This window comes from Haliotis asinina, chromosome 3 (genome assembly GCF_037392515.1).
Source record: "Haliotis asinina isolate JCU_RB_2024 chromosome 3, JCU_Hal_asi_v2, whole genome shotgun sequence".
In the NCBI taxonomy this organism is placed as follows: Eukaryota; Metazoa; Mollusca; class Gastropoda; order Lepetellida; family Haliotidae; genus Haliotis; species Haliotis asinina.
The window spans coordinates 34305428-34318464 of NC_090282.1; the positions used below are offsets into that span (position 1 = coordinate 34305428).

Genomic DNA, 13037 nt, shown 5'->3' on the forward strand with positions numbered 1-13037 from the left:
AACACCACTTATCTGATCCATTATATCGCCTTGTAAAACTATGCTTGGAAATAAACTGACTATTCGTTGATACTGTGTGGTTACATTTAGTACTGTAGGTACAGGGACCCATTCCTCAAAGCGATTGTAGTGCTAAGACAGTACTGTCGTAACGCTTATGATCGCTACGAGGAACTTGCCCCGAAGTGTTTGTTGACCTTTGCGATTGGAGTATTGAATTTGGACTGTCAGCTAGTAACGACATACCAGGAAGTCGCCTGTACAGAATATGCTACTTGTAACAGCATCTTGGAGTGGAATTTATCTACCGTATTAGTCATGAGGAGTGAGTAAAACGTCTGTTACATTATTAAATCGCTAACAATAACAGGAAATCAGATCTGAGTACCTGGTAACACAGTGTGCACAGACAGATGTATTCAAAGGCCGACGTATTCATATGAAGGTGTTCGGTGTTGTACAGAAAAAAAACGTTACAACAATTATGCGTGGCCAAAGTCATCAATGCGGCAGTAAAATAGCTTGCAAACATTTATTCAGAACGATGTTTGGTTTGGGTTTGGTTGGCTGACAACGTCAAACATTTATGCAGAACGATGTTTCGTTTGGTTTGTTGGCTGACACCCGTCAAACATTTATTCAGAACGATGTAAGGTTTTGGTTTGGTTGGCTGACAACCGTCAAACATTTATGCAGAACGATGTTTTGTTTTGTTTGGTTTGGTTGGCTGACAACCGTCAAACATTTATGCAGAACGATGTTTCGTTTGGTTTGTTTGGCTGACAACCGTCAAACATTTATGCAGAACGATGTTTGGTCTTGGTTGTTGTTTAACGCGGCACTCAGCAATACTCAAGCTGTGTTTGCGGTGGTCAGCAAGTAATCAGTTGTCAGTAGCCATTTACTGTCGGTGTGCGGTGTAACTAAACTCACTCGCTCACTACTGTCAAATAACTGTTCATCGTTGCGTACCTTAGCAGTGTCAAAAACCTTGAATCTGAGATCCTGATTATGTGTCCAGGCTCGTTAACGTCATACCGGCGATGGGTTTCGCACGACTGTCAAACTGGTATTACATCATGAGGTAGGCACGTCGAGAAAATACTGGCCAAAGTTTACCACGTTTGTTGTGATGTAACTGAAATACTGGCCAAAGTTAACGAAGGTTGTTGTGATATAACTGAACTGAATTAACACTGGTCGGTGTAGGTGATCAAGCGAGTCACCAAATCTGACCACCCGATCCACAAATGGCGTACTGAGGTTCTATTCTCAAATGACAACGCTGAGAGTCGAACCGTTACCTATATCAGCAGACATGCACAGACGCTCATGCTGTTGATCAATGGGTTGTGTGGCTGCCATATAGCTTGAATATTGCGGCGTAAAACTAAACTCACTAATTCATTTAATTAAAGGGCGATGAGGTAGCCTAGTGGTATAAGTGGTCGCTCATCACCCCGAAGACACAGGTTCAAGTCCACACATGGGCACAATGGGCACCATTCATGGTGTCCCCAGCAACCATTGCCAAACCTGGCATAACACTAAACTCACTTAATAAAAGAGAGAGTGAGTGAGTGAGTTAATATTTAACGTCACATCGGCAATATTTAAGCCATATCGTGACGAAAACATTCAACAATGAAAACGACCACATGTACATTATAAAACCTGTCAACGAAATAAAAGAGAGAGGTGGCACAGTTTGGATTAACGTTTTATTGTCGTTAGAGGTACCCCTATTTACAAGGTCGATAGTTAACGCTAGCTAGCCATGCCCACCCTCAACTTGCATTGGCATTGTACATCGCATGATGGGCGGACAGTAAGAAGCAGTAATGCACACTACATACAAGTGCAAAAACACTTACATTCACGGTATAAAACCCTGTGATAATTATCCGTCAGTGATAATACCGTTAAGCATTGCAGACTCGGTAATATATTAGGATGGCTCTACTTACATTCCTAAACTGCACACTCGTGACGTATTGACAACTGAATAGCCTGTTTGAGAGCAATAATACCTGTACAGAGTGTGTATATTCCCATACAGATATAGAAGTAATGACAACGTTTCACTGTTGACGTTACTTTGACGACACTAAGGGTATCTGTGTTGTTAGTGTAGGAATTTATATAACTGCCCTCATCAAAAAGCAGCTCATGGATTAACAATTTGTGAATCAATGATACATCAGTCAACATGAAACAACATTTAGTGTTGATGTTTGTAAGGTACGCTCGGTTACAAAATGTATCGTTACAAAATAAATAGATCCCAGGTGTGGTAGGTTTGTCTTTTTCAAACAGCAAGTTAAGGCACAATAATGTATGAAGTATGAAGTTAAAAGGCACAAAAACCCATATGTTACAAAACTGACATCAACATTGTCTATATATAAGGCACATCCATTAGTTAAAATTGAGAAACGATTCGGTGACATTTAGCAAAACATATAAACTAAAAACACCGGCTGGTTCAGGTCTGAGGTGTTTAGCGTCTGCAAAAAAGAAAATTCATAAACCCCGGATAAGGCAAAAGAGAACTTGGCTTAACTAATACACAGAGTTCAAGGAACAAGGAACAAGGGAAGAGATAGTCCATACGTGGAAAACGAGTTTCTCTATTCAAAACAAAAAAGTAGAAATTTACAGAACCAAATATGTGTGAATATAAATAGAAGACAAAGGGAATCCTGAATACTTGTAAAGTATTGTTAATGTCACTAGAATTTAGGAACTGTCCTAGATTCGGTAATCACAGGTTCCACTTTTAATGCTCTCGTAATTGAAGAAAAAAGCACTGACAAGAGGAAAGACGCTAAACAGAAACGGAGAACGACAAAACAGTTTATCAAAAGTTGGAATGGACATAACGGATCTCAAAACGAATGAAGCAAATTTACATTTTTTACAAAGTCTACGAAACTAATTGGAGATGAGTGATAAATGCATGGATTATGTTGTAATGGACGTCAAACACCCCTAATTAACATAATTGTCCTGATCAGATCATTAGCATAATGGACTAACCCTTAAAGTAGTTTGCATAGAACATCAAAGGCCAATCAGTCATTTTAAGTTGACGTTATTTGGTATGCTCATCTCCATGCTACTTATGAAAAGTGACATCATTAAGGAGAATGAAGAACAAGAAATGAATTAATTAACAAATAAAGTGGCAAACGGTAAACCTAGGTCTTTTAGTAAATATGATAACTAAACGCAAGGTCTTCTTGGTCGACAATGCGACTTACTGTCATGTCTGTATATGTCTTTAATGACCTGCGCACAGTTTGATTGTACTCTAGTAATACGAGCAGTGTTATTTTAAGCCACAAACGTACATTACCCTCACATTTGTGCAACAACAAAGACTAACACAGGTTTTCATTACAATCCCATCTTGATGGACATGGCCGTGGCAACTATCAGAAGCACTGAAGAGGTCCAAGCATTTACAACGGAACTGCCGCTTGTTTTATATTTCAAAGTATGACTGCAGTTGCTGCCATTCACCACTGAACCACTATTTGCGGATTTGGAAGAAAGATAAAGAACAAAACTAATTTCAGTGTTTGAGTATCGATCAAGCAGAAGCCCGCTGATGTCCCATATGTGATTTTCAAAATCATCGGTTAGGTCAATTGTTGTATCATTTCCAAACATTTCTGTGTCACTGGCCGAAACAAAGCCGAGGCTAATTTCACATGTTTGGTTGACATTTCCGGGCTGGGTGCGGCACATGGTGACGACGGCTTCTCTTCTGTTCCACGTCATCTCACCGTCGTGTTTGATGGATACCTTGGGGGCGAACATTGCTCTTGGGGGGACAGCCCTGAAAGATCAAGTTAAAGATGTTTACAAGAATACCGTGTTTCCATCGCAGTAGGTAATTAGGTAAGAATAGGCGTTTCTGTTTTGCGATCGGTCAAACGCAGAAATTGGGTTACACGCTACCAGAATATTAAAGAGACGCAGGAAGTGTACAGAAGTTTGTCTTACCCATTCGTGTAGACGATATCAGGTGACCATACCGCACTCACATTGGCAGTGATCTCCTGAACCTGGTAGGGGTACCAAGCTAAACGCTTGTCTTTCCACATCTGATAAGAAAGAAAGGATGCTATAGCCCAAATACAGAACAAATACTATACTTGAGAGGTGATGCAGTAGTATAATCACGTTAATCAGCAACCATTGAGGAAACATTGTGAAACAAGTATTGCACCTGAAAAATATCAAATATCTTTTTAAAAAAGAAACTTTACATCATGTTATTTTGGGGTTTACTCACTGAGCCCATAAAACTGAATCAAACATTGTTGCTTTGCTCAATTACAATGTTAAAATCATCACTTTACAAATTTTCAAAACATGATTATCCAGAATGTGTTTGGTAAAAGCCACTTGGTCAGAGTAATCTTGGTCCGGTGTGATCACCATGAGCATCGGTAACAGCTTGGCATCGATGACCCGTAGAAGAATGGAGATGTCGAATGCTGATTTGACTCTTGGTGAAGTGCTGTGAGCAGTTCTTGTAGTGTCTTTGGTGGCGGATCACGCTGACTCAAGCGTATATCAAGAGTATCCCATCGATGTTGACTGGGCCTCAAACCGGGTGACCGAGAAGGCCAAGGGAACACCTGAACGTTGCTGCAGGAAGTCCCGTCAAACTCGTGCAACGTGAGGTCAAGCATTGTCATGATCCAAAGATCAACCGTTGACGTTGATGAAGGGAACGACATGACGCTGAACTGGTCTTTTGGCAATAAGTTTGGTTTTCTATAGCACTGTCTGGTCAGCGATTCGGCTCTGTCCAGCAATTTGAATTGTTGATGTAGCCGTGGGGTTTGAATGATGATGTCTCTTATCCGCATGTAGCGATCCTGGGTGGAGACTGTAACTCTAGGTTGACCTGACCCGAATCTGTCATTAACACTGCCAATATTGTTGTATCGGCTCCATGGGTTTGAAATGGTCTGTGTTGACACACTGAAGTGCTTTGCTACCTCATGCCGCGATGCCAATCTTTGTAAACGGCGGATGACATTGTGTCGTACCATGCGTTTCTGTCAGTCTTTTCATTCTCTTGTCGTCTATACTGGCGTACAGCACCACTGATGAAGTCTTTTTGAAGCCTACAGTCATAGGCTTAAGCTCAGGGTGACATACTATTTCATGATGTACGTGCGGTACATGTACAGTAAGGATTCATGGCTGAGTGTACCCTTATGCTTTTCTTCAACGTTTCTTTTTCCAAACGTTTTGTCCCCTGCATGTATGATTCAGTATGGATTAATCGTCCATACGTTGACGTCTTCACACGGGCTTTTGGAGATTCTTGAGATGCATATGTACGTTTGTATAAAGTAGAAGACACACTAGTTTGAATGTCACCTTTTTCATTGACCATTCACCAAATAAAAACCCAGAAACTTTGGGTATACAATAAAGGAGAAGTTAAAATCCACAATAGCTTCTGTTACAATGTTTTTAAGCAAATCTGTTTAATACGTCATTCGTTTATACATTCATTCTGCTCTTCTAACGGTGCCTACCTGAATATGGAACTTATTGACTGAACACATGACACGGGTGACAAGCAGTTGGTCAATCGTTAACTGAACTGGAGTACCCGGTGTCATCTGATCAAATTCTCACTCTCCTTTCCGTTTGTTTGTTGTTAAACTCAGAACCCAGCAATATTACATCTATATGGTGGCGGTTCGTTTGGACTAGTTAATACAGTGACTGAAATGAGCACCAATCTACGCCTGAACACGTAGGAAGTGGCTTACGATTTTCAAGTCCAGCAGTGACTCCATCTCTCGCCTCTGGAGGTCCAGATCCCGTATGTGGTATAACGTGGCCTCGACTGTCACCAGGACAGGGTTGGGGAAGTTATCTGGTGGGCGGACTCTTTCATTGTACTTGTGAAAGATGGTAGAGTAGATCTGGGCCGCCTCTTCTTGAAATGCATCGGGGTCGTTTTTGTCTCTTTCCTGCGCCACAGTGCCGTAGATACTGAAGCAGCAAAAGCAAATACGATTAGGGATATCGCTCATACCGCGGTCACACGAAATGTGAATGAGTGAATGGAGTTTGATGCCACAATCAGCAATATTCCAACCATTCACGCCCGAATCTTTATACACATTAGATCAAGGTTCAGAGACTCATCACAAGGCTTTATTCCATTCGCGTCTTGTGAAATAAGAGCGAATAAACAGGTATGATAAAAGCCGAGACCCTTGTAAATTCACGAATATGTCAGAAGAAAACTATCAACAGAAAGGTATAATAACTTATCGCAACTCCTTCTACTTCCATATGAAAAACGTCCATGGGGTCATGTGATAGATGTAAACAGAGTAAAATAGAAGAAACCATTTACTCAATGACACCGGGTGTTAGAGGAGCGGATGAAGATTTTTCCCTGTACTAGTGCACTAGTTGTTAATGAGGATGCACTAAGCACTAATACTTTACTTAGACAGGGATAATCTGAGTCAATGTCTAGCTTTACAGTTTATAGATGGAAGGCATGATATTTAAGGACGTCTATGGATTGGGTTATTTTTTGCATATGTTTTGTACGTAACAATTACTCTAAAAAATGACGATTCAGGAACCTACACTAATAAATCAAAGAACGTCTGGAGTTGGAGAAACAGATGTGCCTGTCAGTCCCTGTACATGTTAATGTCTAGGGTTATCCAACCTTACAAGTGCTTAAATGACTGTTAAGTGGGTGATGACGGAGACTGAAGTGGCATGGTGGTAGACAAATTGAAAAATGTATATGCATAATTTGATGGCTAGAGAATGTCAACCTTTGGTAAATATAGACACCAAACACTGAATGCACCGACTAGTCTGGTCAAACGATGAATGTCTTCACCAACTATTCTGCTTAAAACTGAACAAAATACTTTAAAAATCACAGTAGTTTTGCATGCCTCATATATCTAAAAAAATAGCTTCTAAGTTATTCACTATCACCAAAGCTCCTAAAATACATATGGCGCGTAACATTTTTGGTTCAGTATATATAAATACATTTTATAGTATCAGGTATACTGGAACTCGTATACTATTATCTCGTCTGGTAGAAACATTATATGGGTAGTGCATTTATCGGCCCTGTAAAGAGCAGGAACAGAAGACCTTAACGAGTAATGTCAGGGCAAAGTATATCATCTAACCCAGCCGTATGTAAGACATATCCATCCAGCAGGTGCGCTGTCCGTCATTCGCCTTGTACACATACACAAGTCCACTCAGCATTGCTGATGTTTAAATGCATCATTGATTGAGATAATTGGCGATATTTGTTCCCGACGTCCGACATGCATGAAGATGGGGCCCTGTATTGGTTTATATGTCTATTATGGCCGATGGATTCCGTGATGGGCCACCTAACCTCTCACGATGAACACAAAACCCTGTTCTGTTTGAGCACGACAAACAAACCCTCATCCTTCTCAATGGGTAATTGGACACGCAAAGGGATCTTCCCTTCCCAAAAGAGCAATGGTAGACATTTTGAAATTGTCAGTGGGACAGTACCTCATTAGGCAGTACTCTCATTACATGCTTGTGAGAATAGGAGGGTGGAGCAAATCTGTCACTGTATGGTTCTCTGTTTTCGTAATATCACAGAGAGCATTACAAGAAGCCAGGTGACACGAGCGGCATCATGCTTCAAAGCAGTGACAGAAAACATCAAAGATATCATATTTTCAGTGAGCCTCGACACTATGTGATTATTTATATAACGTTAACCCGTAGCGTTAATCGGAATCTGACTAATCCGGATTCCTGTCAATACTGGACATACTAACGGGTCTATACATGAGATCAGAAAGACTAATAGTTCTATAGCTTTCTCCTTATAATATAATAATAGTAATCCAACAGAAATAGAGCTAAATAGTGTGTTAATTGGAGTTATTCACATGTTCTGCGTTTGTGCTCGAACATTTACACATATTGAAGATCCGGGTAAGACCTGGATTTCAGCAACCCATGCTTGTTTCAGGAGCAATGGGTTCGGGAGGTCAGGGTCGCTGACTAGGTTAACGACACATGTCATCGTATCCTAATTGCTTTGATGGATACTCATCCTGCTGATCACTGGATGGTCTAGTTAGGACGATTATTTACAGATCGCCGCCATTAGCTGGAATATTGCTTTGTACAGCGTTAAACAGCAAACAAACCAAACAAAATCTAAAATTTAGAACAATGTCGCAAAAAGTTACATACGAGCTGAGCCAGTGATCTTGCGTCTAATACACTATTAAAATTGTACATGAATGGTCATAAATATAAACTTATCTTTCACTAATGTATGAAACGAGAATATTTTTTTTTCATAAAAGTGTTTAACTTGGTCATAGAATACCGGTAATGTACAATCCACATGACACGAGTAAACGTCCTTACTAAAATAGAACCAAGTAGTAGTCAAGACGTCGTCATTTCACTGAAAAACAGAAACTGCTGTTAAACTGATACAAGCAACGACTATTCTGATACACATCTGATAACATCTAATGATAGAACCACAAGTCTAGCTCTGCACTGTCAGCAGTTTTCTGCAATCTTAAGTATGTTTCAAAATAACACCGCCAACATGCGAGCTTAAACTAGAAAAACAAATATCAGCGTCGAAAGTAAACAAACGATGGTCATATGTAAACTTTCTATTTAATGCGCATGATATATGAGGCCAAATATATTACTCTCACATTGTTGTGTCGAACTTTGATGATTACACTCACCCGACCTTGCGTCGAACTTAAATGTTTACACTCACACACTGCTGTGTCGAACTTTGATGTTTACACTTACACACTGTTGAGTCAAACCTTGATGTTTACACCCACATACTGTTGTATAAAACCTTGATGTTTATACTCACACACTGTTGTGTTGAACTTTAATGTTTACACTCATACACTGCTGTGTCCTTTCATATCATTGTAAACATCTTTTCCTGTTGTTAGCTTGGTCCATTTATGTTCTATATTCCAAGCCGTTAACATGATGGTGTTATTAAATAGTTGGTGAAGACATTTGCAAATGGAAATCTCTAGACTGGCATATCTGACGATCCATTTTCTGGTATTCCACATGAACAGAATCTTCATCCAGCTGAACTGGTGCAAACATTAAAATGTTAGAAAAGAGTGGAGACAGTGCGTGCGATTACCCTAAAACTTCATATACGATATTATGTACAGCTTTGCAAATAAACCACTTTCACGTCAACCAAAACAGGACCTAAATCATTTATATGCCACAAGAACTTCGTCTCGCACCATATAATATGTTCACGTCTACCGATGTCATGGTAAAGCCGATTGCATAGTGTACGAACACCATCTCCATAATACCAAATCAGGAGATCTCAGGAATAACCCATGAACTGTCGAGCGTTTGAGGAATAGAGCGAAACCCGAGCCAGTTTCACTTTTTCACTTTTTTCAATAAATAGGCGATATGGGCTATCCTCTGACATTAACCAACAAAATGTATTTCCGTAACGTTCAAGAAGGTCAATTGTCACATTTATTAAACTTTGTGAAATGTACCCTGCTGACTGTTTAAGTGATAAAAAGTACACGAGGGAAAGTGTGTTAAGTACCGATGTTCCGATCTATTTTAGGCCGTACGTAACTAACTGATCAACCAGAATCCGTCAAGGCCTGAAATCCCGCGTTCGGTTATGTCCGTAAATAAATAACGATAATGCCAGCGCCATCTGCAGTCAGACTGATGGACGACCAGTAACCAGATCAGCAGGTCAGCTCGAGTTCACATCGGCTACTGGTGTAATTGGTATAGTCTGCTAACTAACATCGTCATATAAGTCATATAAGTGCGCATAAAGTGACTAAGAGGTGTCTTGATGATGCCAAGAAGAGCACCACTCATTGCAACTATCATGTAAGGGTAAAAGAAACATTTAATACCATGTTTCTTAATCCCGGCAGTTGTTGTTTTCTAAACAAATGGCAATATATTTCTTCTTTGTGTAGCATTTTAGGTGTTGGGAAGTACAATATTGAAAAAGTCTTTGGATAGTAACTTCTTATATTCGTGAATGCAACATTTCTATATAGAATCTGTATCGAAAAGTCGGACTCACGAACTAATACAAGTTGTCATCTATAAAGTTTGTCAATGTTGTACAATATATTTTAGTGTCATTGTCAGATATTGATTTATGCTGGATGTGTGGGGTCATGTGATTGAGGTATTCGAATCAGATCCCGTTCTACTTTCACTCACACACTAAGACACGTATATTCATCAAACGTTGAGAATGTATGTGACACAAAACGACAATAAGGGACATACATTAATTATGACATGCACGACAATAATAGTTGTTAATGACTTAATCACCATTTCGGTTCTGTTGTCAACATGACAAGAAACTCATAATGAACCTACTCTCATGAAACGTACGACAATTATACAAAAGAATAGTACACGACCTTAAATGATCATGCAGAGTATATGGCTACATAGTCGGGTCGTTCTGCTTCAAATGGCAAGTGAGTCGGATCAGAGCACACCCTATGATCTACACGCATTAAGTGGGGATAATTGCATGCACCTGCTCCATTGGTACCCTACTAAGTTTGTTCTGTAATTGAAGCACAATTAATAACGATACCGAGGCTAATGGACCACGTGGTTTGGGATCTACTTCACTTAGGTATGCAAATACTGTTCGTTAGAGGTAGTTAATTGGACAGGTCATATGGGTTCAGCACCGATCTGTATCGTGTGAAAAAAAAGCATGGACAACACTATTGGCAGGACGATGACTCCAGGCAATGCATGGGATTGGTAATGAGCACAAAACATGCTACATAAATGCATTTCATTATTTCATGAAGTCAGATTTATGTAGCTAATGGTGTCTTTGATTCCTTTCCAAGTCTGAAAGTGTAATTATTTGGGCCATTGGTCTTTCCACTCCTCGTTTGACAGTGCATTGCAGTTATCCGCATCTGTAATAATTTAGTGCTTAACGAAAACAGCGCGCCTGATGAGTGAAGCCGAAATATTGACCTCTTGTTCATTTGTGTTTTCATTAGAATGGTGGTAACATAAAATAAGATATATTTTGTTTTGCAAATATGATGATGGTATACACACAGTCTAAGTAAACTCAGGCTCAGTGTTATCCACTGAGTCTAACAAACCATAGAAGAAGATCGCGTCAGGTAACCTTTGGGAAGACCTATGACCGTCCAAATAGATTTAACCAATCAGACAACAACTACTACTGAGGGATCGGTGGGACTTACAAAATATTCAGGCCACTGACACAGATCTCTCCAGAAGCAAAATTCGCATATTACACAGTTATTTGACCTGCAGTATATACGCTTTGGGTTTTGTGTTGACATGGTTACCATTAGCTAATATTTCTGCAAGGTGACATCCTTGAATATTGTCCAAAACACTATTTTCAGCGACTGTTTATTCACCGCTATCATGGTTGTAACGTGCGAAGTGTGCATCACCTGGACGCGAGCGTACGCTAAATAGCATTCGGAATCGTTTGGGGAACGAACCTTTTCGAGATAAAAAGTTCAAAAGGTATGTGCGAATGTCCACTTTCGCGATTTGGTAAGCTGTGTTCTGATTGGTCAATCTCAAAGGTTACCTGATGCGACCTCCCATAAGGTTTTGTTGGACTCAGTAGTGGAGTGTAACGAACAGTACTGAGGCTATGTTGACTTAGGTATGGTATACACAAGAGTTTCTCTAAGTCTAGATGTTCCAAGTCTTAAAACCCTTTGCAACATTCGGTTTTGTACATCACAGTCATACAAACAAGGGGAGGTGTATTGGTTATTCCAAGATTCAAATAAATAAATTGCAACTGGATCATGTTTCAGTGTAACACGTTCAATGTCTACTTTAAAACAAATTCTGAGTATAAACCAGGAAATGTTCATGAATGAACCGTAATTCTTGAGCAAAGAATGTTTAGATTTAGCCCCCCAAATTTGTGCCAATTTCAGTATTAGGTCTCTCTTTTCACAGCACTACCAGAGCCTACGGAGGAGCTGTGTTCAGGCAAAGTGTTATGCTGATGTACATGGTCTCCGAGGCTGGGCGTGCAGCACCACAACAAGTAAGTGGTACATATATGTCGGCTGTATATTACCACACATGTCAGCAAAAGGGCAAGCTGCCCCCGGGAGGGACGCGAGCCAACGGGAACCTCCGTCACATTCGCTTTAGGGGGGACAATTTATTTGTAAATCTCGTTTAAAAGGTTGAGTTCAAACCAGTGTTTTAAAAATACCCATAAGTGTAAGTCATTTAAAAACATAATATTCAGCTGTTGGCGTTTTAAAGGCCTCACATGATGTTTCGTGATACGTTACAAAGCGTGTTATTTGACTCTAGCAAACCAGAAATGCAAGGAAAATTCAGCAAAGAAATGAAAGTTCCGGTATTGAGCAACTGAACTGTAAATGTTCCCGACTTTTCTCACATCATGATCGGTATCTTGGTAATAGGCATATCGTATACATTCTAAAACTTAATAGAACTGGATTGGAGGCGGGAAGCCTAGAACTGGTGCTGAAAGCCAATGCAAATGTCCTAATGGACTCGTGATATGATACACCTTGAAAGTGCGTACAAGTCCCATGTACCTGTACACCTTGACACATATGATGGCCACAGATATGCAAGCCTCATACTGAACACATTTACCCCTTACGCGCATTTCCACGTGAGAAGCGGGTACAGCATGCTGAAATACAAATACGTCTTGCACGCAAAGAATTCTCATCACCATTCTTTCCTGAATTACAGTGTCAGCATTCCAGTGATAAATGCCAAGGTCGGATAAGAAGGGGACATAACTCTAAGGGGACATGTGAAGTGGTGCACATGTACTTAGTCATATGTTGGCGTTCTTCAATTAGAAAAGTAACAATACTCATGGTAACGTCGTCTTATAGCGCGTAATGAGCATATAAATG

General features: G+C 40.0%; 1 protein-coding gene across 1 annotated transcript in view; it reads right to left on the reverse strand.

The window, feature by feature from the left end:
- Positions 1-1699: 1699 nt before the first annotated feature.
- The window catches only part of LOC137277869 (neuronal acetylcholine receptor subunit alpha-6-like), a 51239-nt gene continuing 39901 nt past the window's right edge, over positions 1700-13037 (reverse strand). The window contains exons 2-4 of the mRNA XM_067809842.1: positions 5808-6033; positions 4012-4112; positions 1700-3844 (exon numbers count right to left, since the gene is read on the reverse strand). Of these exons, the coding sequence (XP_067665943.1) occupies positions 3400-3844; positions 4012-4112; positions 5808-6033 (772 nt within the window). The 3' untranslated portion in view covers positions 1700-3399. The remainder of the gene's footprint in view (positions 3845-4011; positions 4113-5807; positions 6034-13037) is intronic.